Source organism: Phymastichus coffea, unplaced genomic scaffold, assembly GCF_024137745.1.
Source record: "Phymastichus coffea isolate CEN01 unplaced genomic scaffold, Cenicafe_Pcof_1.1 PCOF00066, whole genome shotgun sequence".
NCBI lineage: Eukaryota > Metazoa > Arthropoda > Insecta > Hymenoptera > Eulophidae > Phymastichus > Phymastichus coffea.
Window position 1 is genome coordinate 586625 of NW_026706877.1, and position 27627 is coordinate 614251.

At 49.3% G+C, this 27627-nt stretch overlaps 1 protein-coding gene across 1 annotated transcript in view; it reads right to left on the reverse strand.

Moving 5' to 3' along the window:
• Positions 1–531: 531 nt before the first annotated feature.
• Positions 532–27627, reverse strand: part of LOC131667436 (lachesin-like) — a 120914-nt gene continuing 93818 nt past the window's right edge. The window contains exons 6-11 of the mRNA XM_058940838.1: positions 21598–21815; positions 20982–21057; positions 11565–11621; positions 10846–10926; positions 5846–5944; positions 532–4110 (exon numbers count right to left, since the gene is read on the reverse strand). Of these exons, the coding sequence (XP_058796821.1) occupies positions 4028–4110; positions 5846–5944; positions 10846–10926; positions 11565–11621; positions 20982–21057; positions 21598–21815 (614 nt within the window). The 3' untranslated portion in view covers positions 532–4027. The remainder of the gene's footprint in view (positions 4111–5845; positions 5945–10845; positions 10927–11564; positions 11622–20981; positions 21058–21597; positions 21816–27627) is intronic.

A 27627-nucleotide genomic window follows, 5' to 3' on the forward strand; every position in this document is an offset into this window, starting at 1 on the left:
GTGTGTATAATAAAAATTTTACGTACTCTTCATATCCATGTGAAATTAAAAAAGCTTGTATATATTATAAAAATGGTTTGTCTTGATGCTTATATTTGAGGTTCCCGCTGACGTAAGATACACTATTATTTTGTTAAATCGCTGTATTTTTTACAGGCTTAATTATATTGTTACAAGAAAAGGAATGAAATTCGAAAAATATAAAAACACACATATAAATTACATGAAAAAGTATAACTTACTGAAAATGATATTTTAACTCTAAGAGTCATAGCTCCATGGGGGCATCGGTTATGTAAATTAATATGGATTATAATTTTAAGTATAATTTGAAGTAATTTTAAGGTTGGTTAGGTAAATTTAATCTATTAGAAACCTTTAAATGAATATATGGATTTGTATAATTAAAAATCTAAATCTAGTCTTTATATGTAATTTTTTTGATGTCCTTTTAAGGAAGAGAGAAACAAAATGTTAGAATAAGGTTAATAATAAAATAATAGGAAAATTCGTGAGAAATGTCTTCTCGTATATTTTTATTACATGTCCGATGTCAATTAATCACACGGGAATCTCTCGACAGTCTCTCACATTCGGATTTGGGTAACAACATACAACTCAACATTTCAAAGCATAGATATACAGTGTTTAATAATACATTGTGTATAACGTGTAACATGGTGATATTCGTTATTTAATATTAATTTTTCTCCCTGTTGGCCTTTCTAAGTATATTTATATATTTATATTTTGTTTTATTTATATATATATGTATATGTATACATGTATACCCTCGCAATAATTCGTTTTGTCGAGTTGTTTTGCCCATAATGACGCGTTCACAAACTTTTTTTTAAATTAATTCGCTCTCTCTTAAGAACTACGTTGAAAATAACGTTGTAAGAGGCTTCATCGTTAAGCTTTTCTAGTTTCTCAACCCTCTTACTTGACTTACTTAATTGTGTCATGGTAAAACTATAGCTGTATCGCTTACCTATATGTATATTTGGTTTATTTACTTTTCTATTTACAACACACTTCGCGTCCCTGGCAACATTGCTCTTTCGCATCGCATTCACCAAACATTTTCATAACTTGTTTTTGTAATTTTTGTAACAACAAACAACGATTTCATTACAAAATTTACGCATAATACGTTGAGTATATTAATACGGATGAAATGAAACATAGAACCTATTTGAATTTCGTGTACAGAATCACAATATTATCATAGATCACTAATATCTATTTCATAAGCACTGAACAAAAGTATGGAGGTACTAATTATTTTTTATTGTAAAACAACTGCATTTCTAGAGAAAAATTGTTGAAAATACGACGATTTGCGTAGACAATCCACTCCCGCGACACCAATACGATATAAAATTTACTTGTTGTAAACGCGTACACAACGTATTTCTTGATAAGTTTATAATTTTGCTGATTCGTGCACCAAAAGGAATATTATTTACATCGAATACACCCAACGACAATTGTTAAAGAATCACCATCGAGAATCATTGAGCGGATTGAATCAGACGGAATACCTAAGCATCGCTAGGGTTTTGATGATTGTGTTGACGTTAACGAGTCGGACTTTTCGTATCGAATTTCCAAGACTTATAGCAACAATGGATAAGCGACAGTCAGATGCGAAATTTGAGAGTGAAGAAGAATGCATGAATCGAGGCAAGATTTTGAAAAGGAAAAGGGGCACGAGGCAATGAGGTTTGCTCGCAAGAAAGTGGGTATTCGCGAACGGCTTGCTTTAGCGACACGATTACCTGCCAGATCTGGTCGGTAAATCTGTGTAAGCCTCAAGAGTCCTTTCTTCCGTCCTTAATCCATGGTAAAGCCCCCAACCTCTTCGCTAGCTGCGCGCTGAACGCCAAACCTGTTGCGCCCGCTCTCTCTCTCTCTCTCTTTCTCTCTCTCTCTCTCTTGCCTGTCGCACGGGTGCACGGGTGCACGGGCGCGTGGGCGCGTGGGTGCGCGAGCAAGCGCCGAGACCGCTGACGTGGCGACGCCGGAGTGCATAATTTCCGCATAAAAAGCTAAATTCGTTTGACGCACTTTGGCGCGCCGCGACGCGCTGCGGCGCACCGCGGCGCACCGCGGCCGCAACTTTGGCCAATTTAATTTTTGCCCTTGCCTCCGCCAGGCTGACACGCTTTACATTGTAATACGCTGGCCGATTTGCATGAGTTCCGGGGCAATTTGGAGCGCAAAAAAGGAGAGAGGAAAAAAGAGCGGAACGGAGCCGAGCCGAGCCGAGCCGAGGCGGGCCGCGCGGCGCCGGCATCACAAATTGCTGCGGCTCGGCCTCCGCCTCTCCGTGCTCTCATTAAAATGTATGTCTCATAAGCCGCGGATGCGTACACAGTCAGATCGAAATCGAAGCGCCCGGCGCAGTGCTTACGCGGCCCGATAAAGGCGGATTGCAATCTGTTTAGCGCCAGTCGGCATGAAAAATTCTCATTAGGATTGGGCACGAGCTGCGCCCTGGGACCAGAAATCGCACCATCTGATCACTCCAAACTTATCGAGACGCGAAATCATTTTGCCGCAGCTCCTCGCCAAGGGCCGCCTCGATCGAGGTCTCCTCGGTCTCCTTTTTCCCTTTGACGATATTATTATGCAATCGCGCTGTGAACGCCCTCCTCTCCGTCCCGCGGGCAAGAAAAAGGAAAGAAAAAAAGAAAAACAGAAAAACAGAAAAGGAGCGAGCAAAAAGGTTACGCTCGCAACGGCTGCTGCGCCCAGCCTGCCCCCGCCTCCACTTCCCCGCATCTCGCTTCGGCTCCTCTGCTCGTTTTTCTTGGCGTCTACAGTGCCCTACCAAGACCTTCGCAAATTATAATATTCGACTTTTTAATATTCGAGGATTCTTCGAAGCGGAGTGTCTCCGAGCCGAGCCCCCGTGCCTGCCGCGTGCGCCAATCTGACGTTTCAATCTCAAGTATCCAGATGGGATTCGACGATGCCTCGCTAGGGCCGGCCCGCGTAAATTCAACGTGCTTTACAACCATCGCAGGGCCAGCGAACATTCCCACGCTCTTTTCTTTCCCTATTCTGTCTTTCCGACGGACCCTCCAACTTGCACGCGTTACAAATACACTAGGTATTTTCAACGATCGACTCGCACTATTTGTACGACCAAACTGCAATGGATTTTCGGTCGCTGCTGCTACTCAAGTAATTGATTGTTCGCCGAAAACTAACCCTACGATTCGACAATCCAATCATTTTGCGTTGGACAATACACATCGTTTCGAATTCCAATAAAAACGAATCTCGTTCCACTTTTAGTCGACGCGTCCGTCCATTTCTCACTTTGGATCCGCAGCGTGCAATATTTTTGGAAGGCTTTCCAAACAACGCCGTGCAAAATTGTATGATTACGTTGACATCGCCCGAAATGCATATGCGCTGTGATAAACCCTGACAGCAATGACTTGCGAATGTTCGTTCGTTTGACCACGCGCTCTTGAATGCTAAAAACAAGGAGGCATTTCGGCGCGAAGCTGGCAAACAATTTGAAATGACGAACGCGCGTGGTGAGAAAAAAGTGTCTGGAGGAGGTGTCAAGCTTGAAACAATTAGCACGAGCAGCACGATGCGCGAAGGTCGCGAAAGCCAAACATAAAATACGTAGCGCGCGGTGTCGCTCGTCGGCCGGTGCATAAACGCTTAAAATGTTACATCGAAAGCGACAGGGTGTTGGCTCGCGTGTTGGGCGCACTGACTGGCACTCGATGAAAGGCTGCATGCTGCATTTTATTGGGTTCGTTGGTCAGCTGCGCTCGGTGTAACGTTACACGAGGACGCAGCATCGCCGCAACTAGCTCGTTGGGCAGTTTGGCTTGCGCGCGTGTGTGCCGTAATGTAATCTTGTAGTGGGTGGAAGGGCTGTGCGGGGCGATAATCGGTGGTGTGGCCAGCGTCGTCGTCGCCGCCGCCGCCGCCGCCGCGCATTATCGCGTTCGGCGCGGCTTCACCAGCGGCCGCGCAAGCAGCGCCACACGGCTTATCGGAGGATCCAGCCCACGATCAGCAGCAGGCCTAGCAGCTTCGAACACGTCCACGTCGCCGCCGCCGCAATCCTCGGGCCTGTCGACACAAAAGTCACTGGTTTAGTGATCTCCCTGTTCTCCCACTGTTTGCGTTACTACGCTACATCGACTCGCTCTTCGCCTCTATTTACCCAAGTATTTTTATCGCCTCCGCAAATGTTGCTTGCTCGTGCTATCGCGGTAGCGTCGGCCTCATTTAATCTCCCGCGCAGGAACGAAGGCGCAGCCGTGTAGTCGGCGGCGAGCGCGCAGCAACGACAAGCGCAGAGCGGGCGCGGAACAGCGTTTTTCACTTCCGTCCGCGGGCCGAAATCCGCAGCGCGCGCCGAGTCGCCGCCGTCCGTTGTAATTAAGAAAGGCCGCGGAGTGAAAGGAGCGCGAGCGAGCAGGCCGTAAATAAGCCGGCAGCTCGCGTTCGATAGGGTCGTTTTGCCGGCTCTCGGTCTCTCTGGGCGAGCACGGCGCGACGACCGCGCGCTGTGTGCAGTCGCACCGAGGCCTTTCTCAGCGGAGTCGAAGAGATCGCCGGGAATCCGTCGCTCGCGACGAGGGAGCGCAAGACAGCCGCGCTAGCCGCCCGCGAAGGAAACGAGAGAGGAAGAGTCGGTCTTCCGGCTGGGCTCCCGCTCCTCGTCCTTTTAGCGTTATTACTTACTCCGCAAATTCGCGCAGCCGTGCGTGCCGCGTCCCGACTGCCAGCTCATCTCTAATTGCGAATCGGATGGGAAACTTTTAACGGAGACGTTTATTCGCGCCGTTGTCCCTTGTCCGCGGCGGCAGATGGACTGGCCGCAGACTGCGAGCGGATATCGCGCGCTCGCGCCGGCCAAGACAGGGAGCGCGCATCGGCTGCCCATTAATTTTTCATGGCAATTTCGCCGCTCTACTGCTCTATCTCCGCTCCGCGAGCCGGCTAGATCGTTTTTCTGCAACGGCGCCGGCGCCGCCCGCTCCGGCCTCTCTGTTTTCGTCCCCTTTTTTTTTCCTTCTCTCGCGGCGCTGCGCGAATTCCCTCACACATCCACTTTTCATCGAGCGCAAGGATGATTTACGACGCGACGCGATTCCGGACGAGGACTTGGTTGGTGCTCTCGGCTCGCGCCCCAGCTGAGAGCCGCACTTTTCCAGGCAGCTTGCCGAGTATTCCTTAATTGACGTTTCCAATCCCGACGGCCCTTTTCCGCTTTGTTGCATCTGCCCTATCCGGCCCGGCGCTTTTTCTTCCCTTTGCATTCTCATTACTCTGATGCGCGTCGCCCAAAGCCAAAGGACCGACATCGGCCGGAGCAATATTAACAAATAATGCAGCTAATAATGGGATGAGAGGCAGGTTAGCGCTGTACGTGCAAAGCCGGCCAAAGTTCTTTGCTACGCAGGGAAGAAAAAGTTGTTAGGGAGGGTGGGAAGCGAGAAGAGCAAAGGCCAGCGAGGAGCGCGAGTGCGAGGCGAAATATCCAATATAGCTGCGGCCTTGCGCTGAAAATCCCTGGTGGATTTCAGTCGGCGGACGTGCCGTGGATCTGCAAGTTCTCGCTAATTTAAAACTGTCTGAAGGGAATAGAGCAGTAAAATCAAAGGCGCCCCGGCTTTCATTATCCTCGCGCTCCTTTTTCTTCGGCGAAGCCGCGTCGCGCAGGCCCCCTCCCTCATTGTCCGCGCTTATTGTCGACGCAACTATTTCACTTGTTTCCACTTATGGTGTGGACGAGTAATTGAAATCAAACAAGATTATCCAATAGCATGCGGTGAGACGAAAACGAGGCAAAGCTTACCATTGTTGGCAGGCCAGTCCGTGTTACGTTTCTTGTTCAGGTCGTTCGCCTTCTGCTCGGATTTTCCAATCTCGTTCAAGTTTGATTGCATCTTAGAGCCTGGAACAGTAGCGTGCGCACCGACGTCAGTTTTCATTACAGACACATCGTGCCGGCATTATCCTGCGATATCGATATAGTCGCGGAGCACAATCGGGAGATGTGTGCGCTCGCTCGAGAACGCGCGAGGCTACATCGGTGCAAACGAGCAGCAGTTTTCACGAGCAGCCCCGAGTCCGCCGAGACGACTGATCTTGAGGCTCGTCACGCGCCTCGCTCGGATAAATTAGCCCCGGAGTCGCGATCTCCGTGTATTTCGGCGCGATGCAAACACACGCCCCGCTACGTCTACGCGGGGGCGTGCGCTGCGAGCACAGCTGTGTGTACGCATCCGAGGAGCCCGTGAGAGCTGCTGCCGGCAAAAGGGACGACGTCGCGCCACACAATCGGCAGAGAGACACAAAGAGAAGGTGTTTACGCCACCGCGCGCTACACCACCTCGCGGCCTCAGCCTCCGCTTCGACTCGCAACGCTCTATGTATGTGCAGCCCCAAGACGCGGAAGCGTCGCCTAACTAGTATGCAAACTCTGGCTAAATACAATTTTATTATCCTGCTCTGCTCTGCCTCTCGACAGTTCTCTCTCATCCTGCACGCACCGAACGTCTCTCGCTTGCTTGCGCTAAACATTCGCTGCCTGTTTTTTCTCTCATGGTCGTCTCGAGTTAGTAAAACATGCAATTCGACAGGTCGTCTCGTTGCATTTACCTAGCTGTTCGTTTAACTTTCACAGTGCGCTATCTAGTCTTTCGTCCGGTTAGCTCAGCACTCGATCTAACAATCGTATTCTTCCATTAAGCGAACACGAGTATTTTTTAATCGTTAACGAATATTCAGTGACTCCTCGATCTAACGAGATAAATCCGAAATTCATAAAGTTCAGTTAACACTGGGGTCCTTACTGTGCCCCTCTCGAAGATGAATGGTACGTAGAAAAGCGAGGAATCAATCTAAACCTTCGGAATCCATGATGTAGAATGGGATAAGTCGTTTTTCGTAAAATCATCAACTAACTTTGCTCAAAATCTCATTAGGTAGAGGATAAAAGTGCTATTTTCTGACATTATCGTACTATTCAAAGATATCGCGAAGTAGAAAATCTTCAGATTTCTAAATCACGGTGCATAATAAGTCTGTTATGTTTTAGAAAAAGTCGTTTCAAGCTTGACCGGTTATCTCGAATAAAAGTCTAGATGTATTCTCGATGGTGTACACGTGTGCATGAATGAATGTGCAGACGCGGCAAATCATGCGCTGCACGTTCGGAATACACGCGCTGCTCACGTCTCAACGAAGAGCCAGTAGTTATGTAGAAGCACGAAAGAAAGATCCGTTTACTACGCTGTACTGCTGCGCCGCCTCCTTACCCTGGACTCGTATGCTTCATTGTCGACTAATTATCGTTACTAAATAACTCCAAATTAGTTTTGAATTTCAAAGCTGAAAATCTTAAAATCAGATGAAAATTGAGATGTCCAGTTTCATTGGGATAACGAGATAATCAAAATATGTGTATTGAGAGAATAAGATGAAAGGTTTTTGCACGTAATTCCCGGATGGAGAAGTCTGGCGGCGGGGATATATAACTCGAGGTATACGCAGGTATCCGATAACAGTTTCTTAATGGTCGGTGAATCCGCAAGGGAGCCAGGGACTACGGCCAAACTATGTGGCTTATAACAAGCTAACTATAGGTAGGAATTAGCCGGGCAACACACCGACCGAGAAACGGATGCAGACCGTCGGGACGTATGCTGATTCTGCTCGCACGCTATGTCATTCAATCGGCCAGGCCAACCTGCGCGACGAGTGCTATGCGCGTGATCGGCCCTGATGGCGATCGTCTACGCCGATTGTTTGCTTTTCATCAGCCTCCGCGTCCACGCGTGCCAGACAGAGAGGGAGAGAGAGAGAGAGAGAGAGCCGACTGCACACGCCCGGGTAACTAAGTGACTGGTGGTGGTGCTGTTGCTGTTGTTGTCGTTGGTGGCAATCCCGCGTGCGAGCTGTGTGTGTATACGCGTGCTCGACACAGCCGCAGTCACGAGCCGTCGGCTTTGTGCTGCACAATTGTACGATCAGCCGTTATTACTATCCCTGCGTATTACGCTTACGTTATGTACTTTAAGCGACTTGCGCTTACCGAATACACCTTGCAATCCTCCAATGACACTGCTACGCAATCTCCATACGTCAGTCACGCTTCTTTTATATATCAATCGAGCATTTATTATTCAGTGAAACGGTACACATAAGCACACGCGTAGGTGTACTCGTATTTTAGCTCTAATGTGTCTATTAGTCATGAATGCCGACATTTTCAGTCTCTAAAATTAAATGCTTGTCATAACTTATCTATTTTCGTAAATCTGTTTCTATTTTATTTATAAAAACATTTTTTTCGATAACGTTGGTTTCGCTGCACTTGATTAGCGGTCAATTTATAATGGAGTACAGCTCTTTATACTAGAGCTTTTCATAAAATAACAAGTTTGTTTTTTGAATCGTCAATGCTTTGTTCGACCATGCTTTGGTTATTTATTTATTTTTTAACAGCGTTAATCGAAATTTTTACTGTGCAACTTTTCATCATTCCATTTCAATTATGCAAAAGATACGAATGGAGAGCTATATATTACTTGGATAATTTTTTACTCTATTTTTCGATATTGATTATAAAACCAATATTTGCGTATAGAAGCTTTAATCCCTGTGCAATTTTTTATTTTATAGCGAACTCCAAAATAAACAAGATTTTAAAATTAATAATTTTCCGTTTAGTTGTTATGGTTGTTAGCGTGGATAACAAAAGGTCATTATAACGACGTGCGACGAAAGATCAAATTTTTCCGAATAGGCAAAAAACCACGGGGACTACTAAAATTTGCAAATTATAAAAACATGTGCCTTTGATAGTTGACGAGAACGCTATCAAAATATTTAAAAAAATGGGGCCTAATTGAGACACTTGTTTGAATGGTTTCCATGATCATAATGAACTGTAAGGCATATATTATCACTTATTGAAATACGTAATTGATGAGCCGATTAATCGAACATCTTTAATACGAATGCAAACCCGCACGCAAGCGCTCGATTTATCGTCACATGTACGTCTTGTCTCCCGAATATCATTCTGATTAAACTCTCGTAGCGTGAAATATTCCATTAAATGGTTAATAACGCACCGTAAGCTGTCACGGCTCCGCATGTTAACATCATCAAGCTTCAACGACGACGCACGTTATTTTTATGCCGTCATATTGTTTCTTTGTGAATAAAAATTTGAAATCAGAATGTAAGTCGATCACCAATTGGTATATATTGCATTTCGAGTGATGTTTTATTGAAAACAACGTAAATCTCAATTCTTAAAAGTAATCTAATGACGAACCGGTAGTCGAAGTCCGTGAAGCTGTATAGTAGCATACGTCAATGAAAACGCCTGAAATTTGACAGGAAAATAATGAATTAAGCAGACTTTTTGATAACGGAACAAGAATAGACTTTAATAACAGTTGGATTAATAATTTGAAAAGTTTTGTTTGTTGAAAGGAGAGTGCAAACAATAAAGGCACAACTTATTCCCTCAATGATTGCTATGTGGACCTTTCAATATATATGCAAGAACCATAAGGTTTTGCTCTTGTCGAGAAGCATTAATGTCACCCGATGGTTCTTGCCAATTACAAACCCTGGCGTGTGGTGCTACTTTGAAAGTCTTAACCTTCGCCTGCTGTATCCCGTAGTGGCCTAGCGTTCACTCGAGAGGATTAACACGCCAATGAATAATTGAGCGGCAAATTCGCCGTCTCTGATGCGAGCTTTAGTTTAGACGATCTTACAGCATTATACTTTGTAATTATTGTCCAAATTCATTGGATAATTTATAGCCCAGCGCACAGCAATTCGGAGTTCAACTATGAACAAACATTCGAAACAACGAGCAAGCGACGTTTCCATTTACTTGTAATCGGTTAAGAAAATTGTACGGGAACCAAAAAGTACCAAAAATCGAGGTGCAAAAAAGTAAAACCAAACGAGAAAAGAACCGGAGAAGCGTTTGTTGCGCGAACAATGGTATGATAAAAGCGACAGGCAGACCGCAGACAACATTTTCGAAAGGCTTTTGTTTGCCGCGAAAATTCAATAAACAAGAGAGCCGTGAAAGCTAGTCGTGGTAGGTATAGCCAAGCAGTGGAAAGACGAGGATTATTTTCATGCTCGTGCTACCGGATATAGAAAGGCATCTCTCTCTCTCTCTCTCTCTCTCTCTCTCTCTCTCTCTCTCTCTCTCTCTCTCTCTCTCTCGTGCGCGCGCGTGAAGAGGAAAACCGCGGAATACGGAGCGCTGATATTATTCTTGGCTCTTCCTCGCGCTTCAGCCCAAAGTCGGCATTATTAGTTCTACTGCGTTAGCATACATGAAATATTGATGTTACGCCCCCTACTCTTCCTCTTCACTCCATCCCCTTACATTTTAGCAACCCCCTTTTATCATGGGCCGTTCTACACTCGACAGACGGAAAGACACGCTCTTCTTTTTGTTTTTTGATTCGCGACCGTTCTTTTTCCCTTTCCTCAACCTCCGGTGCTCTTCATATCCCTAATCTACGATTTCATGCTCGAGTCGGTTCGTCAACGCGGGGAATACAATTATATGATGTTAGGCGTCGATAAATACATTGATTTTGTATACGAGATCGGAGATAAGTGTCTCGAAGCTTTTACCACCCCCGATCGTGCCGATCGTGTGAGCCGGTGCGCGCCTTCGCTTGCATTCAATGAGTTGGAAAATTGCAGTACAGAACCCTGCTCTACATGACAACACACTGAATTAATGTCCGTAAGCGCTGAAAATTGATCATATTTCATCTCCTCGGTACTTGTTACGTGGCTCACCTTTTTTCTTGTCGTTGTGTATGGTCAGCGAACTTGGGTTGCCGTACACTGAGTTATTCAGCTCCGATGAAGTTTCCCACTCTGCAATTGATCATGAGAATAGGTCAATAAACCGATTAGCGTATTCAAGGCTTATTATGCTATTCGCTGTTCAAGTTGTTTCTAATTGTTATTGAATTTGTGTTTTGCAGGAAATCTAATTAATTAGAACACTTTGAAAACATTTCAAACAATTTAGCGATAATCTTAATTATCAAACTAAGATTTAAATTAAATGTTATAAATAAATATACGTTATAAATTCTTAACTAAATATTATGGAGAATAACTCCGAAAAAAAATTGATTTGTTTTTATTCGTCGTGTAATTTGTTTTCCACAATATTATTTTTGGAAAATAAAGTTGTGAGAAAAAAGCCATTATTGGCATGCAGAATTGCGTAACATGTTTAAAATGGCTCGTAAAAGGAATATTGACACACGCATAATAGAAGGCCGTAAATCAGTTTTATTTCGTTGTGTCAGTTTGTCAGCGCCACGGAAGCTATTAAATTATTCAGCTGATTTACGAATAAAGCTTGTCGGGAACCGAACAGTCTTATTTGGATGAAAATAAGAAAGGTGGTTTTATTTTTCTAACGAAAAAGGATAAAAGATACGTGCGCTGGTGGTAAGAAATCGAAGGCAGAACGTAGCCGTTAAAGCATAAAGTTTGCTCACCTTCACTGGGCATCTCGGTGGTGACGGGGCTGGGGCTGGTGCTGGGCGGCGTGGACTCTGCAATAAGCGCAAGAACAAGCAAGTTTTTATTTTTAATTAAAGTTTCCTTCGGCCGAATGTATATACAGGCTCGTGTACGTGCTCCGCAGAAGGTGGAACTGGCTCGGGGCAGAAGGGATTGCAGAGGCAGACAGATGAGCAAGAAGGAAAGGAGAGGAGAGGAGCTCTAGCGCTTATGTGTGTGTATCCGCCCCAGCTGCGCAGTTCCTCGGTGCAAGTGCAGGATAGTCAAACGGAGGGCCTCCGCTCGTTTATTCGCGCGGATAACGAACGTTAGCGGCTCTGTGCTTCTATCGACAGCCGAAGAAGTCACAAAGTTTGCCCGCAAGCCGCGAGTTAGTCGTAAGTTGGCGTACGCTGTTGTTCCGACTAGCTCGCCCCACCTGTTAGCTCTGTATATGTGGGTCCGACCGAGCAGCCCTCGCGCGAATAACGATGAAGTAATAAGCGCTAATCTGGCGCGCCCAAGCCCCGGCGAATCATCTAACGGGGGAGGAGGAGGGAGGAGCCTGTCGGCAATCCGTTAATCGGCGCGCCGGCCGAGATTTTTGCTTGGCAGCGGAAAAGCTTAGCGTTGGCAGCTAAAACCAGCTTACGAGATATATGGAGCTTTTAGCCGGCGTTAATGCCGCTTCCGCCGAGAACATGTTCGGCGTTAATCGCCTAATGAGGCTTTCGCTGGCCGAGTGCTCGCGCGCGCTCGTTCTCGGACCCATTTAATTATCATCGATGAATAATTATCGCTCGGGCGCGCCCGCCAAGAGGACTTTTAACGGTAAATTATTGCCCATTCGATTATTTGCCGTTTGCTCGCAGCCTCGCTCGCCACGAGGCAGCCGCTCGGAGGGACTCGCGCCGATGCCGCTCGAGTTGTCGCGGTTATCTCGCGGACGAGCCGCCGAGGTGGCTCGCGGTTCGGGGCCAGGGCTCGGGGATGGCGAGAGCGAAAGGAGAGAGCGGCGCGCATCGATCGTTCGGGGGACGGGCCGAGCGGAAATCGGCGCTAAATCGAGAGGATAATGCGCGAGAAAGAAAGCAAAGCGAGCGAGCGAGCGACCTCGGGGGTGGGAGGATCGTGACGGAGCCGAAAAAGGCTGCGCGTCTGCTGGCGCTCGGACGGCGACTTTTCACTTTTGATTTATCGCGCCAACTTTTATTTGGGCGAGTAGCGCTCTCTCGCTCTCGCTCTCGCTCTCGCCGCCGGAGCTCTTGCGTATATGAGCGCTCCGTCTCTGTCTCGGCAGTTTCCGCTCGTCGGCCCGAAGAGATATTAAAACCCGTTGTCCCGGCCATTTAACTTTGCCGCGCTGATTGATGATTGGCTCCTGCCGCTCGACTTGCCGTCGCGCCGATCAATCGCCGAGAGCATTAGCGCGCTCGCCGTCTCTCCTTGCCCCGGCTGCGTAGGGCGCGGAGCAGCCCCATGTGCGGCTCCGCCGTCGCTCATTTCGCCGAAAACGAATGCGCCCGCTTTTCCAGATTTGATTAGCCAGACGCGAGGTCGTTGCTCGCGCCAGTCCTCCTGTCGTCGCCGTTGCTCGACGTGGCGCGCGCGCGCGCCGATGATTTACCGAGCTATTGTTTACTTGCCTGGAACGGCGCCTATCTCGGCTCAATTTCGTCCCGTCACTGCGGAAGACCTTCCCTGACCACGCGCGGTCTGCTTCTCCGTCTAATAAGACTCGCTTTCGTGCATTCTGCCGGAGGATATTCATTACGAAAAGGCCTAATCGGCTAACGAGCTGGCGAGGCGCAATCGGGAGACGACGCAAGCCCGGCAACTTGTTGAGAAATTGATCGACAGGCAAGTAGACGATAGCGTGGCCAACTCGCAAACAAATTTCCCTAGCCGTGCAAATCTGATTAGCGGCGGCGGCGGCGGCGGCGGCTTTGCCAAGCGTTTCAACATTCCAGCCGAGTGCCAATTCCCCAGCGAGCATCTCAGCTACCACTTCTACCTGATAAATGTTTCCATTGCCGAGAGACTTTCCCTCGTTTTGCTATTTCACTTTATACTACTTTCCGCTCATACACTAAATCAGTCGCGCCGCACTTTTATGCTTTCGAAAATGGCTTTTTCTATGCCTATTTTTTTTACTAATTCTTATCTACACTTTGTTGTACTCTTAGCACTCGCCTCGACTGCGTTTGCAATTGTATTCAATACCTCTTTACGATCATGATGCATACTATATTTTCTGCCATCTACGCGTATTGATTTAGTTATTTTACTTCTGTAAATAAAGAGTGAAACGGAGTTGACGGATTATCGACTCGCTCCCTAAGTCCTATCGGTATTTCCAGTCCGTACAGAGGCATATGTCAATATATACGTATGTGCGGAAATTTTTGTATAAATATGTACGTGTGTATGCCCACACATGAATCATCAATAAAGTTTTTCAAAAAATTCTCCAATTCTGAGCAAGTTTAATCGAACTTTCAAGTGGAGTATGTATCTCAAATGAACGAAAAGAATATTGTCATTGTCTTTTAGCATTTTATAAAAAAAACTCAAATGTTACTCTGTCTTCAAATTTTAATTCTACGGGCGTAAGTAATGTTGAAAAAAAACTAAAACGTAGTTTTCAGCGTATTGTGAATCGAATTAAAAATGAGGTTTTTGTTATCACTGGTGTCAGTACTTTTTTTCAATTGGCTTTGAAACAATAAGCTTATAGACATGTCAAAATAAAAAAATGAAAATAAGACGGTAATAATAATATTATATGTGTGACTATAAATATATAAATATACAGTAGTCGTTACCACGAACGTTAATAGTACTTTGGCTATTCACCGGTGGACAAGTCAAAACATTACGTTCAATTTTTTAGGCATAAAAATAACGCATTACCTGCTAAACTATGAAAAATTATTATTAAGATATTCGTGAATACAATACTGTTTTTGAATAAATTCGTTTATCCTACAGCGATACGACGTATTTTTAACTTAGGAGAACTGATTGGTAAATCGATTAATACTTAATTATTCTGTTCTTATTGCATATATTATTATATGGAGTAAATCAGTATGAAGAATATAAGGAAATTAAAGGAAGTGAATGAGACATGATAATCGATTGGTGATTCAAGTGGTAGGTAGAATGCCACAGGACAAATTATACAAGTATTTATTATTATTATTATTATTATTAATTCACTGTTTAAAAGCTTAAAAATGAATTGTTATATAGTCGAACGATTGAACGAAACCGTTGGACTGTGCGTCGTTTCGAAGTAGAAATGTTGAATCTGAGAGCCAACGAACGGAGGCTAGAGATGTCCGTCAATGCAGAGCAAGTTGGAAGAGATGAAAAATAAGTTGACGAATCCGTCAAAAGTGTCGGAGAGAAGGAAGGATGTTAGGAAAGGGGGAAGGAGGTTAGGGCACGACGGCGAGGGCGAAATACTCGCAGGCACACGCACTCTATCTTGGAATTAGGTATGCAGGACGGGGCGCGCGTGGAAAGGCAGCCGTTGAAAAGAAGCCGGCAGCGGCGGCACTAGCGACCTGGGCGAAATGGCAGGTAGCGAGGTTATGCGATGCTGTCCGAAGCTATATGTTCTCTCTTTCTCGACTCTCGGTGCTGCTAGCCCGATGTGCACAGCCAAGGAGCTCGCTCTCTCGCTCTCCTCGCTCTCTCGCTCTCTTCCTTTCGCGCGCGCGCGCGGCGCCACCAGATTAGTATGCAGTGGCTGTCACTCTCCGCCTCCCTTGGCCCCTTTCGCGAAATACTTCTACGCGCGCCCAGCCAGACCGTTAATTTTCCATCTCGTGACTCCAATCAATCTTACAGCACGTCAGCGGCTCCATCTTTCTCCCTTTTTGTCTTTCCTCCCACACCCGTGCGGCCCTCCTCCCATCCCAACCCATCTCCTCCGACTACTTTTCCTTCCTTCGTCTACGCTCGTCGAGCCGCGCACCCCTGCCACCTCCGGCTTCCTTCTTTTGGCTAGGTGGTGGCGGGCTCTCGCCTACCACGTGTACGCGTAGACGAAAAGCTCAAGAGCCACAGCGCGCCATTTAAACGAGTGCCGACGCTCGTGCACGGCCACTTTATTTTCTGGCCGCTCCTCGCGATTCTTCAGTTCGAATTCGCTCTGCTCCTTCGCACCGGCATCGCGCGTCACCGAAGAGGCGAACGACGGTCGCGCAGCTTGCAGCTTGCTCTCTATGCGCGGCTGCGGCTGATTGCGATAATCGATCTGGACGAGAGCCAACGCCGAGTCTCTGGACGCAGACAACGACCGTTACGGAGTTGGAGGAGGCGAGCGAGGATAACGCGTCGGCGAGGCTATCGGCGGCTCGATCGAAGCTCGTTCGACAACGCGAGCGCGCCGCGCAAACTTGGCGCTGGAGTTCGGCCCGAGCGCGAGGCTGGCAGCCGAGAAGTTCGCGGGCTAGTGCGCTACTTGCACGCATGCCACGAGTCAGCCCCGAGGCGCCTTGCGCTCGCGGCGGCAGGCGTCTCGAATGCTTCTTGATAAAACCGTGCTGCTGCGGGTGCACGCTGCAAGCTCTCTCGCCGGTACTCATCGCGGCAGCCGATAACAGGCCGCCGCAGCGCGGTTTCGCCCAAGGAAATTGGCCGTGACGCGCCTCGACCGACCGCGCTGCAGCTGCCGACCCGAGATCTTCGGCTGCCTTAACTAGCCGCGCCAGCTCACCTCGGGTCGCTTATCGGGTTGCCGAGTGGGGTGAAGTCGCTTATCGGCTCTTCGGTCGGTCGGTCCGTCTTCCTTCGATCGATCTCCCGCGATAGGACGACGCCGCCGCGCTACAGCCGCGCAGTGCCACATTGGCGGCTTGCCGAACACGCGGCACAGTCGGCTGCGTTCGGTAAAATCAAGTCGGGGGAACAGCAACAGGCAAGTCGCAGCTCGAGAGTGGAGAAGTCGAAGGAGGCCGCCGCAGCGCGACAATGGGCTCTGGCCCTTGCACCGGGAATACCAATTGGCAGCTGCATCTTCGGGACTTTTGGTGGCTGGTCCCCCATGGCCTCGGAGCCGCTCTGCGCGCGCTTGTATAATTCATGGGGCGGTTCGCGCGGTCTGCCGCTCACGCCCCGACGTGCTTGGGCTACCCTCCTTCGCCAGGCCGCGCCGCTCGCACCATCTCAATGCCGAGCGCTCTCGGCGTTAGGCTCGGATTAGCCCCCAGGAAATTGCCAAACTTCTTGGCCGAGGCTGGGGCTCGACGAGGGCAGCAAAAAAAGTCCACCGCGGGTAAAGTCGTAGCTCGAGGCCGCCGCAGCTGCCAGCCGCATCACCGATAGCCGGTGCGCAGTCGCTGTCTCGTATGAAGAACGGCCCGAAGCGCGCACCCACTCTCTCTCTCTCTCTCTCTCTCTCTCTCTCTCTCTCCTCTACTTTCTCTGCAGAACTTTCGGTCTCCACGTAAGCTCGTCAGTTATTTATACGACCAGCCCGGCACTCCAAGCTGCCACTCGTCTTCGATTGAATTTGCCTGTCTCGGTCGTCTTTTGTTGTACTCTTGCAAACAAAGCATCGATTAATCAATTCGGCCGAATCTGTTTTATTGGCGAGCATCGATCGATTGACCGATTTATTGGGAAAAATGCCGCTCGGCAAAAAGCGCGGAAAGCTGCCGGCAGAGAAAGTGACGGTGGCGCGGTTACATACTCGTTGCCATTCGTTTTCGATGCTCACCAAATTAACTTTAACGGCATCGTAAAGGCCAAACTACTTTTTAACGAGATTTCTTAACGAGACTCTTGAATTCTTTCGGAAATATCAAGGACCCTCAGCCATTCAGCAAAGTTAAGGCGCAGAAAAAAAGGAAGGCAAGGGAAGGGAAAATTAAATTGACTCAACTTTCGCTGGCGCTGATGTGTCCCGCAGCTAGCTCGGCGCGCGCGCGCATTGCGCCGGGCTTGCGGCGCGCACATAGCGGCCTGGCACGGCAAGAGTAATGAAGAAATAAATAAGTGCAGCCCTTATAAATGAATTCCGGCTACACGCGACAGCCAAGTGGTCATCCATCCGGTTCTTTTTAATTAACACTCTCGGCGGGGGAGAGAGAGTCGGTCGAGGCGAGGCAATGGCAAGGAAGCCGCGAGTCTTTGTTGAGCCAGTAATTAGACTTTCAGTTGGTTTCCCATCGTTATTCCGCGCGACCCTTTTCCATTTTATTACTCGCTCTTTCTGCCCGCGCCTAGCGAGGACAGTTGAAAGTGAATCGCTCCACTCCCCGCGAGAAAAAAATTACGCGGCTCGCTCTCGCCGCAGACAGCCCAGCTCGTCAGCTTATAAACAGCTCCTTAATAAGGCTCTCGCGCTGAAACTTGCCCAATTGCTCGGCGCTGTCTATCGACAATTCTTATGCCCTCGGGCTGATTGGCCGCGCTACTCGGGGGAGAAAGCTCCTTGCTGCGAGTAAGCAGCTTGCCGTACCAAAACCTCGAGGCTGCTTCCTTCTTTCTTGCTCCTTTTCGAGCTGACAGTTTGACGATCGCCTAATAAATTGATGAATAACTTTTCAACGAGCCGCAAGTTTAGCACCGCTTTCCAAGCCCTGACGTCCCTCGGCGTGGACAGCTCGTTCAAGTTCCAGATGGCGAGTTGGCAAGTAATCGCACGCAGAAGGCCTAATTGACGGCGGAATAAGCAACGCGAGCGAAGAGCGCCGAAAGAAGCGTGGCAGTGCGATTGATATGCAGGGGGGAAGAGCCGAGTTTGGAAGTTGGCAGGTGGGCGGCAAGGAGGCAAGCAAGCGAGTCAGCGGGACGAGTAGGGGAGCAATTGGAGTTGTACGAGTCGAGGAGTCGAGCGTAGAGTAGCCAAAGGGAAGCTGGTGGGGCGCGGGTGTCGGTGTTTGTGCGGCGCGCAATCAAAGATCGCGGCTACATCGATGATATAATTAAATCGAGTTGGGAGGGCGAGCGCAGCGTTGCAGCGAGACGGCGGCGCGACGCGGCTGGGACGCCGCGCGAGCGTCCTGTTGCATTATGTAAGAGATAACATTTCTTGGGCGTAAACGAGCGAATGAATGCGATATCGCGCTGCTCGAGCGTTTTGTGCCGCGGAATAAATTAGCCGAGAGGTTTAAATGGACGAGAAGGAGGACGCAATCGCGGGGATATCAGGAAAGACAGAGCCACTGCGCGGCCCTCGGGCGCTCTGCTCCATAATAAATTCATATCTCGGCCCCTCTCCGCCTCACCGCGAGCAGCCTGCCGCCCCTTCCGCAGACGTAACGCTGCTGCTTTTCGGCGACCGAGGAGAGGAGAGAGAGAGAGAGAGAGAGAATGGCTCCGCACAAAGCTCGCTCGCTCCAACGACAAATCTCTTTTTTATGCCGCTTAATAAAACTCGTCTGACATATCTCTGACTGCTACCACTTAATTTCGGCAAGAGCCGGCCGCTTTCCGACTTATTCTCTGTCTCCGTCGCCCCCATCCGCTCTCCTCTAGTCGCTCGCTTTCTTTCTCTCTTGGCCTCTCTCAGGCAGGACGCGACGTATCTATCGAGTGTCTCTCTTTGCTTACTACTCTTTTTCATTCCCTCTCACTCTGCCCTCTGCGGCTTCGCTCTCGAGAACCCTACAGTGGCCAAAGGAATTTTTCCTTCTGATGAGTCCAGGACACGCGGCTAGTTCTGCCGGTATTATTCGTTTATTGCAACTCTTATTTTCTCATCTTCTTTCTGTTTCGTCTCCTTTGTCCGCAACTCCTCGCGGCTCTCTCGTTCGCTACTCGACACTACTTATGCGGCATTTTGAATTTCATTGTGTTGGCGTTGCGGTCGTGGCAATCGGTGACGCGCCGCAACGGAGGGTTCTTCGTCAGACTACCAGACTAATTGCTGCCTGGCTTTGAACGTGCTTTTAACGGGATTCCCATCTTCAGCCGATTAATCGACTGTGCTGCGGATTTATTTATTCAAATGCGTCGCAACCATTCCATCGATAATTTGAGTTTTCATTTAATTAACTATATTTACCACTTATTGAATGTCACCGTTTTATTTATCTGTCCATCGATAATCATATAAAAGTTTCGTTTAAAAAGTAATCTGTCCAGACGGTGACTGCACTATACGGAAATCCAATTAAGATTTATAATGAATCAAACGTTGCTCGCTAACTAATTAAATAATAGGAAACTCGAGGATACATTTATTCTTCTACAAATAAATTATTTGAAAGCTATTTATTAATATTTGTAATTTGTTTACTCCATAGCAATACCTAACTTTATTCGGCTGAAAATTCAGTTCGATAAACTCGATCTTTCTGAGAATTCAAGTCGAAATATCCAGGCCAACTGCGCAATTCCGTTAATAAATTAATGATTTTTTTGGTGGGCCACCAGTCGACAAGTTCCCCGAGGCAGGTACATCGATATTAATTTAATTAAAATGTTGTCGAGTTGATATTTGACGAACAAAATACTGCCAAAGGAATACATGGAAATGGAGCGTCGAGCAGTGAACTCGGTGGAAAAGATCAAGTCACGCGTCAATATTCATCGTTGGAGGACGGCAATCAGCGCGTCCATTTCCTGGCGTCAAGCTTGTAGCCCGTGCTTTTTTCTTTTTGCGGTGGCGCCGGCGACGACTCGAGGCCTTTTATGCTAAGCGCCCGCTTCATTCGAATGAGGCTAATGCGAAAAACCGATGCCCGCTAATGGAGACGGAGGCCGTACGTGCGTTGCTGTTTACCTTCGCCTCCTCACTCCACTACTCGAGTTGTTGGCCGTTTGAGGAGACTCGGCGCAAAGCTACTACACTCCTTTACATTATATGCATACGTTATGTGGTTTAAGAGCACTTAACTCGCGGCTCTTTAATCTCTCGCTCGTTTTCTTTACACTCTGCTGACTCGTTTCATTATAATTTTTATCGCTTCAATTAGCCACTGTAAGCTATTAGGAGGCATTTTCCATTGGCACGGATGTATACATGTGCAAACTCACGTCTGCCGGAGTCATTCCGCGGGACGTTTTCCGCGCAGTTCACGTACGCGCAGCTACGTAATATCAACGGACAAGTATTTATTTACCGTGGATGTGGCGTGTCATTGTTGGCTGAGTATCGAAGATAAAGGGAAAAAAAGTTTAATAAAGACAGGAGACAAGCAGTACGTGACAGAGTTTAGCATTCTTCACGAGCGAACGTCGAGTCCTGAGCTGCAGAGCTTTCGCTCTATGAATACTAAACGTTCTTTTTTTCGACAGTCCGCCAAATGCCTTTTTTCCATTTTCAGCGTATACGAAGGGACGAGCAAAAAGAGCGGAAAAATGGCGAGAGCGAGGCCAGTCATTTGAGGGCGTATAATGACAAGTTAAAAAGCAAAAAGTAAGAAAGCTTGCAGCTGCGTAAAAAAACTTACCATAGAGACGTATCGTGCCCTCGGTCTCGCCCCTCGGGTTTTTCGCGACACACTTGTAACTGCCGTAGTCGGATTTCTGAAAGAAAACAATGAAAGTTGCGAGGTTAATGCGACCGAGCGCAGATGCCGCAGCGACAAAAGTTACCGGACAAACGAAGCGCGAGAGTACAAGGAATCGACAATGTATAACACACGTGGATGGCAACGGCATCGGCGGCCACGGCGGCCACGGCGCTTTATTGCCGGTCGTTAAGCGCGAGTGCGCGACCGACTGCACCACGAGTCCGCGTATAGGTATGAAAAGCGTCGTCGGGCAAGTTTACCAATTGCGCAATGGCAAACAGCATTTATTTCTTTCTCCGCGCGCGCCGCGAGATCGCAGACTGCACTCGACAGTCCGGGTGTATATTTTTCCGGCACTTTTCTTTTACCGAGTCCACATAATTTCGCCGCTCGCTCGCGGCCGCATAGACTGCGCGGATTAGTGCTTCCAGTGGATTTTGAAGGTGGCCGCGCGCCACGGCAGACCGAAAAATAGCGCAGTTCGAGTGGAGTTCGTCGGCTGGAAATAACGACGGCAGGAGCTGGAACGGTGGCGTGCAGTGTTGGTACTGACCTCGATGTTGAAAATGGTCAGAGTCATATTGGTTTTGTAGGATGGCTTGTCCGGCGTGGAGAGCACCTTGTACTTCTTGCTCTCGTGAATCATGACGCCGTCGTCTCTGGTCCAGTAATTGAGGGAGGTCGGGTGAGCCTCGGTGTGGCACTCGAGGGTGACCGAGTAGCCAAGAGGCACGCCGACCAGTTGATGCGGGATCATCAGCATCGGGGGGACTGAAACAGAAACAAAGGCCGGCTAAAGCGCCACTCGCACTGCGCGTCGAGTCGCGTGAGTCGAGTCGAGTCGGGTCGAGTCGAGTCGAGTCGAGTCGAGTCGAGTCGGGGATTAGTGCGGTCATTCCATTAGCCGGCCTCGAGGCGCGATCCTGCGGCCGACGAGTGATTGATTGACTCATAAATGTTCCAATTACCAGTGCAGTACACGATAGAGACCTGAGCAATCGATCGAGCCCATCCCCACCCGAGGCTATTGTTGCTTGAGCGTCCTCCATAAATTAGCGGCGCGGCGGGGCCAGCTGGACCTGTTGTTTCGGCTGCGCGGCCACGTTCAATCGCTCGCCAACTATCGAATCAGCTGCGGTTCATCAATTTTTGCATTTTCGCGCTCGACTCCAAGAAAGAAGTGGCTCGCTGGCCGGATTGTTGTTTAGATAGAGGCCGAGTAGCGAACGCGATCGCATCGCGGCTCGAACGGTAATTGCGGCTCCGGAAACGAAAGACCAACTTCAACTTGGCTAAAAATACAGCACCGGAGCAGTCCAATGACATCCCTCGGATAGGCCAAAGTTTTTCGGAGCCAGCCAGAGAATTCGCTCTCATTTCTTTTAGCTATCTCTCGAGCTGCTTCTTTTCAGCTGCTTCTCTCTTTCCTCGGGCCGCGCGCGCTGTCTCGGGTGGAGCAAAGGGGATCCGACACCTTCTTAAAATGCAAAACACCAGGCAGCCGGCAGCAGAGGGCGAGAGAACGGCGACGCGCCGGAGAAAAACGAAGAGGAGAGCAGGGGATCGGCTGACACGCCGAGTTCTTATTGCGCGACGAAGACGAAGACGACGAAGAAGAAGAAGAAGAAGAGGAGGAAGACGAGGAAGACGAGGAAGACAACGACGACGACGACGAGGACGACGACGACTCGCAGGCGTGCGAGAGCATTGACTTAGGACCCTGCCGCGATTTCCCTCTACCAAGCGTCGGGAAACGAGCTGAATCAATGGAAATCTCAGACAATCTGCGAGTGCTATCAGTCCGAGCAATCTTTCTATTTGATTTTCTCGATAGTTTTACTTTGTCCCTCTTTCATTACTTTTCCTCTTTACATTCCGGCCCCGTATCTCACTCTACAGGTTGATTTTCGTCTTGCATGTCGTGAATACTAATACTTATGTGCCCCCGACTTTTTATCACTCTTACGTAAATCTGGCTTACAATGCTGCTGCTCGTGCTATCCAAGACAATGCAATACACATGATTCCCTTGCCTGATTACCGCAGCAGGCAATATTCCAATCTCGTGTATAGAAGTCGAACGAGAAATACAACGCGCTCTGTGGATACAGAGTAATCTCGTTACGTGCTCGCGAAATTCGATAATTTAATATGGTTCGTTAGATTTGCCGTTACGTAGCTACGCTCGAAATTCGTGACGTAAAAAAGCAAACGTCAAATCCGAATGGATTCGTCTTGATTGTGTAACCATGGCAAACCTCCAATCAAATTGATGAATGACGTTTATTGTCTTCCGGTAAAGTAATCCGGCAGAATGACATTGGCTAAAAGACAACCGAGCGGTCATAGCAGTGCGAACTAGCACGGAGACAATGGCCGATGCCCGAGGCACATATTATAGCCGAAGCGAGTAGTCATATCGTTGGGCAGAAAAGAGGCGTGAGTGAATTGAGGCGGAAGTTAAACAGCATTAACATCGGATAGCAGCGGCACGAGGAGGCTCGACTTTTCAAACGAGCAGTCAGCCGCGACACAATGCTTCGCTTATGCCTCCGAGCCAAGTCTTAAATTCATCAGTCGCGTGCCCCAGGGGCGAGCGCCAAGCTGCGCCAGGCTGCGCACCCAGCCGCACAATCGCGAATCAACCTATTCCTATTCAGACTTCTTTCCTCCCGACCGCTTCCGCGGGCCCCCTCCGTGTGCGTGTGTGTGCCGCAGGCACACACGGAGCGTACGACTGAGCTCGCGATTTTCCGCTCGCTGAATCACTTGCGTTTTATTAATTTTCGAGTCGCTTCCGCCGCCGCCGCCGGGCCGCGCTGGAGTTTAATCGAGGGCGTCGCGGTCTAAAAACGAATCGTGCGGAGGAATGCGAGAACGTGGCGGCTTGATCAAAGTGCGGTCACATAGGTATCCGAAACACGTATACGATTCGCGCGAAGCCTCATTATTTGAGGCGAGTCGTAATTAGCTGGCAGCTCTAGTCCAATAACCCAAATTTGGGCAGTGCAGTTCTCGGCGAGCGACGTAGGTCAGCTGAAACTTTTAACGGTTTCCTGCCTGCCCGGAATTCTCGTGGAATTTTAATCCAGTCCTTCGCGCGCTCAACCGAGAAAGGCTCCGACTACTCGTAGGTCTACGCGCACACCTATACTACACGTGCAACTCCGAAATTCATAAAGCCACTTACCCTTTCACCGCTTCACTTCCAACTAACCGCTAGTCCTTTGCCTGCTTCCCGCGCGCTCGGGGCTCGATGCCTGCATATGGGCCTCGCGGGACTTCATATACATCTATGTTCGGTTTCTACTTACTTTTAATTTTTCCCTCCTCACCCTCCTTCTCCATTTTTTTCATCATTTGCATCTTCGATCAATTTTTTTAGAGCTTAACGTTGCAGTGCACTTCTGTGCTCACGCGCGCACGGGAGCCTTCCACTCTTTCCCTTCCATTTAAGATAGTTTTAGAATAGCTCTCGATCAGCGAGTAGAACGCCACGCGTTAGCTTTGCATCGACATACAAATGAATCCAAAGCAAGTGGTTGTTATACGCTCGAGATAATGATTATACAAGGAATAGAAATATAGTTTCTTATTAACTCCACAATTAAACGAATCTCGAGAACCATGCTCCATCTGATACATTGCTACGACTAATTTATAATTAGATAATGAAGTTGGCGACGGATTAAAGCGAATATAGCTTTTTTCGTAAGCCAATCTAAAGTAAATTTGTTTCGTATGCTAAATTAACGGCTGTGTTGGATAAGCTTTCAATTCAATTTACATACGCTTTGACATCGAAAGCATGAGCTCAGAACACGAAACTATGGAAGGTTTTCGAGGGGTATGAAAAAGAACCAGTAAAGAAGCAGTAGATGGTAGAAAATCGAGGGAATCCTAGGGAGATTCGCGCGGGGCCTAATGCATTTGATTCGACTGCGCGCAGAAACGTGGAGAGAGAGAGAGAGAGAGAGAGAGAGAGAGAGAGAGTTAGTAGAGTGGAAAGGGATTGGAGAAGAGCAGGAACGAGAACAATGAAAACTTGCGAAGGTACGTTGCGGGAGTGGGAAAGGAGGAGTAGAGCATTGTCGCATTAACATTCCTTTCGCGCGGCATGGCCGAGTGTGCGGGTACGAAAGTGAGCGGCTCGAGCGGTTAGGGTAGGATTTGATTACGGAGGGTTGCTATAGCAGGGGTGTGCAGGCAAGCAAGCCACGGCAAATGAGGGCTCGCAGGGGTACGTGCCAAAGTCCGTTTGAAGTATTTTACGTTAAAATCGGAAAAAAGACGGTACTCGTTACCAGCCTGACCGCAACTGACTCGTTCTTCGTATACGTTTAAAAAGTATGATTCTCTAATCGAGTAGGTCGATCGCTTCGAGTAGGACGAGCCGTTTAATCCGCTTGGAAACGCACCAAGCACCGCTGCGGGCAAACGAAGGCCGATCGCGGCGAGTCGTACGAGTGCGCGTGCGGCGCCGGACTCTCGCGAGCTCGCGAGTCCAGTCGGCTGGCCGCCCGGGCCGGGAAGAGGCGAGGGCAGCTGCTAGCAGGCCTCGCGCTTCGGCGCGAGTCGAAGCCGGCCGCCAGCACGAGCCACGTCGAGGCGGGCTTGCGCGTGCAGCCAGCTACGATAACTCTTTCGGTCAAGTTGTCGCTGGTCGATGCGGCTCGGCCGCGAGCCTGCAGCCATGGCGCCCGGCCAACATTTTGCTGCTGCCTGCGCGCACGCCCAAATTGCAAGATGAATATCGACCCATAACGCCCGCAGCAGCCTTTCCGTCAATGTTATCGCGAGCTCTGTGCCGTAGGCCAACCGCCGAGCGCTTTGCCGATCCAAAGCCTGCTACTGCGTCTGCTGCTCCGAACTGTTGTCGGCTCTCGTTTGCCTTTGCCTGCGTACACGAGCCCGCCTGCCTGCCTGTTCGCAGCAATGGAAAGTGAACGCGTCTCACTGCGTATTTGAGGCTGCCCATCCGTCTGGCCCGCACTCGATTACCTGACCGAGTGATCCGCAGTCGGTTCACTCTCGATTCACCCTCTATCTCACGGAATATGCTTTTTGTACGACGGGGAATGTGCCGCTCGGCGCTCGCCCGATAGAAAGGCTCAGCGCTTCGAAGCGCTTCGAGCGATGACGCGTTACTGGCCATCCTCTTGCGAGAGAATCTTAAACGAAAGGTAATCACGGGAGGAGCTGATGAAATATCAATCGAGCCCGTCGCAATGCGCAGGCGAAGCACTCGCCAACTGCGCTGCTTTCGTCGCATCAAAAACAATTTGAGAGGGGGCCCCTGCCGCGGGCTCGGATACTTTCGGGCATTCGCGCTGGCGCATATAAATCGCGGGGGAGAAATCGTGCGACAGCGCCAGGGAGCGAGACTCGCTCGACATTATCGTGAGCGTCATTAATACGCTCGTTCGGCAGTAAAAGCCGTTTCAGCGAGCTTTATGCGGCCACGCGAATCTATCGCGGCCGAGACGATTGCCACGGGCCGCCGGCGCGCTGGCCGTATTTTGTCACTCGGGATCAGCTGGCGAGTTACGTTGCCCGCGACACTGTACACTCAGCCTATATCCGAAATATATGACGCGGATTCGTCCCCCGAACGAATGTGCGTGTTGGCAATTCAGTCGTTTCCTTGATCGGATCGCTGCCGCGCCGCTCGGCCATGTACATCCGTCACTGCGGACGCGGCGCGTGTCACTTGAAAATTATTGAAAATCGGTAGCGTGGAACGTGGGGAGCGCCGGAGACGGTAGAGGGCGCGTCACAAGCGAAGGGAACGTGGAGCGCCGCCAGTGTAAATAAAAATTGAAAAGTGCGGCGCCGCATCCTTGCGCGCAGAGAGGAGACAAGAGGCTGCCGAAGATGGAGAGTCGACCATTTGCTTGGGTAGCGGCGCCGGCGGTGCAATGTGCTTTCCCGGGCGCACATCCGTTATTATCGGCCATCCGGAACGGCGCGCCATTAGGGCGCAGCCCTCGACGCGAGCGCGGACGAGAGACAGGACGCGGGCGAGCGAAGACAGGCCGCGGAGTTGCCGCGAAGCTGCCGCGAAGCTGCCGCGAAGCTGCCGCGGAGACGCCGCGGAGATGCGAATCACGCGCCGCGAATCGATCTGCCGCCTCGCCCTAGCGGCGTAGGCACACTTGCTCGGCGGCGCTCGCTCCCCCGTTCTCGTCGCCCACCCTCGCTGCTCTCCAATTGCCGAACGCAGCCAGCCCGCGCCGAACAATGGATTGCATCGAAGGGACATTACCATTTACAATTAGACTTTGCCGCCTAATGAGACTTCGGCTTGGCCTGGCCCCGCAGCCACGCGATTACGCCAGCTGTTAGTCCTCAAACGCGAAATTACGGGCGCCTCGCCGATTTGTCGGACCGAGCTCGCGCCGCTTCGATCCGAGACCTTCTCCATCCCCCACGCACGCACCTCCATCCTAAATACTTTAGCCTGCTCGGCTCGCTCGCTCCGCTAATGCCCTTCAAATCCCTTGGCGCACTTCAGATTTATGCTCTTCAAATTAGTTTTCCTCTCTCTGCCACTCGGCCCATCTTGCAAGCTGCTACAGCTTCT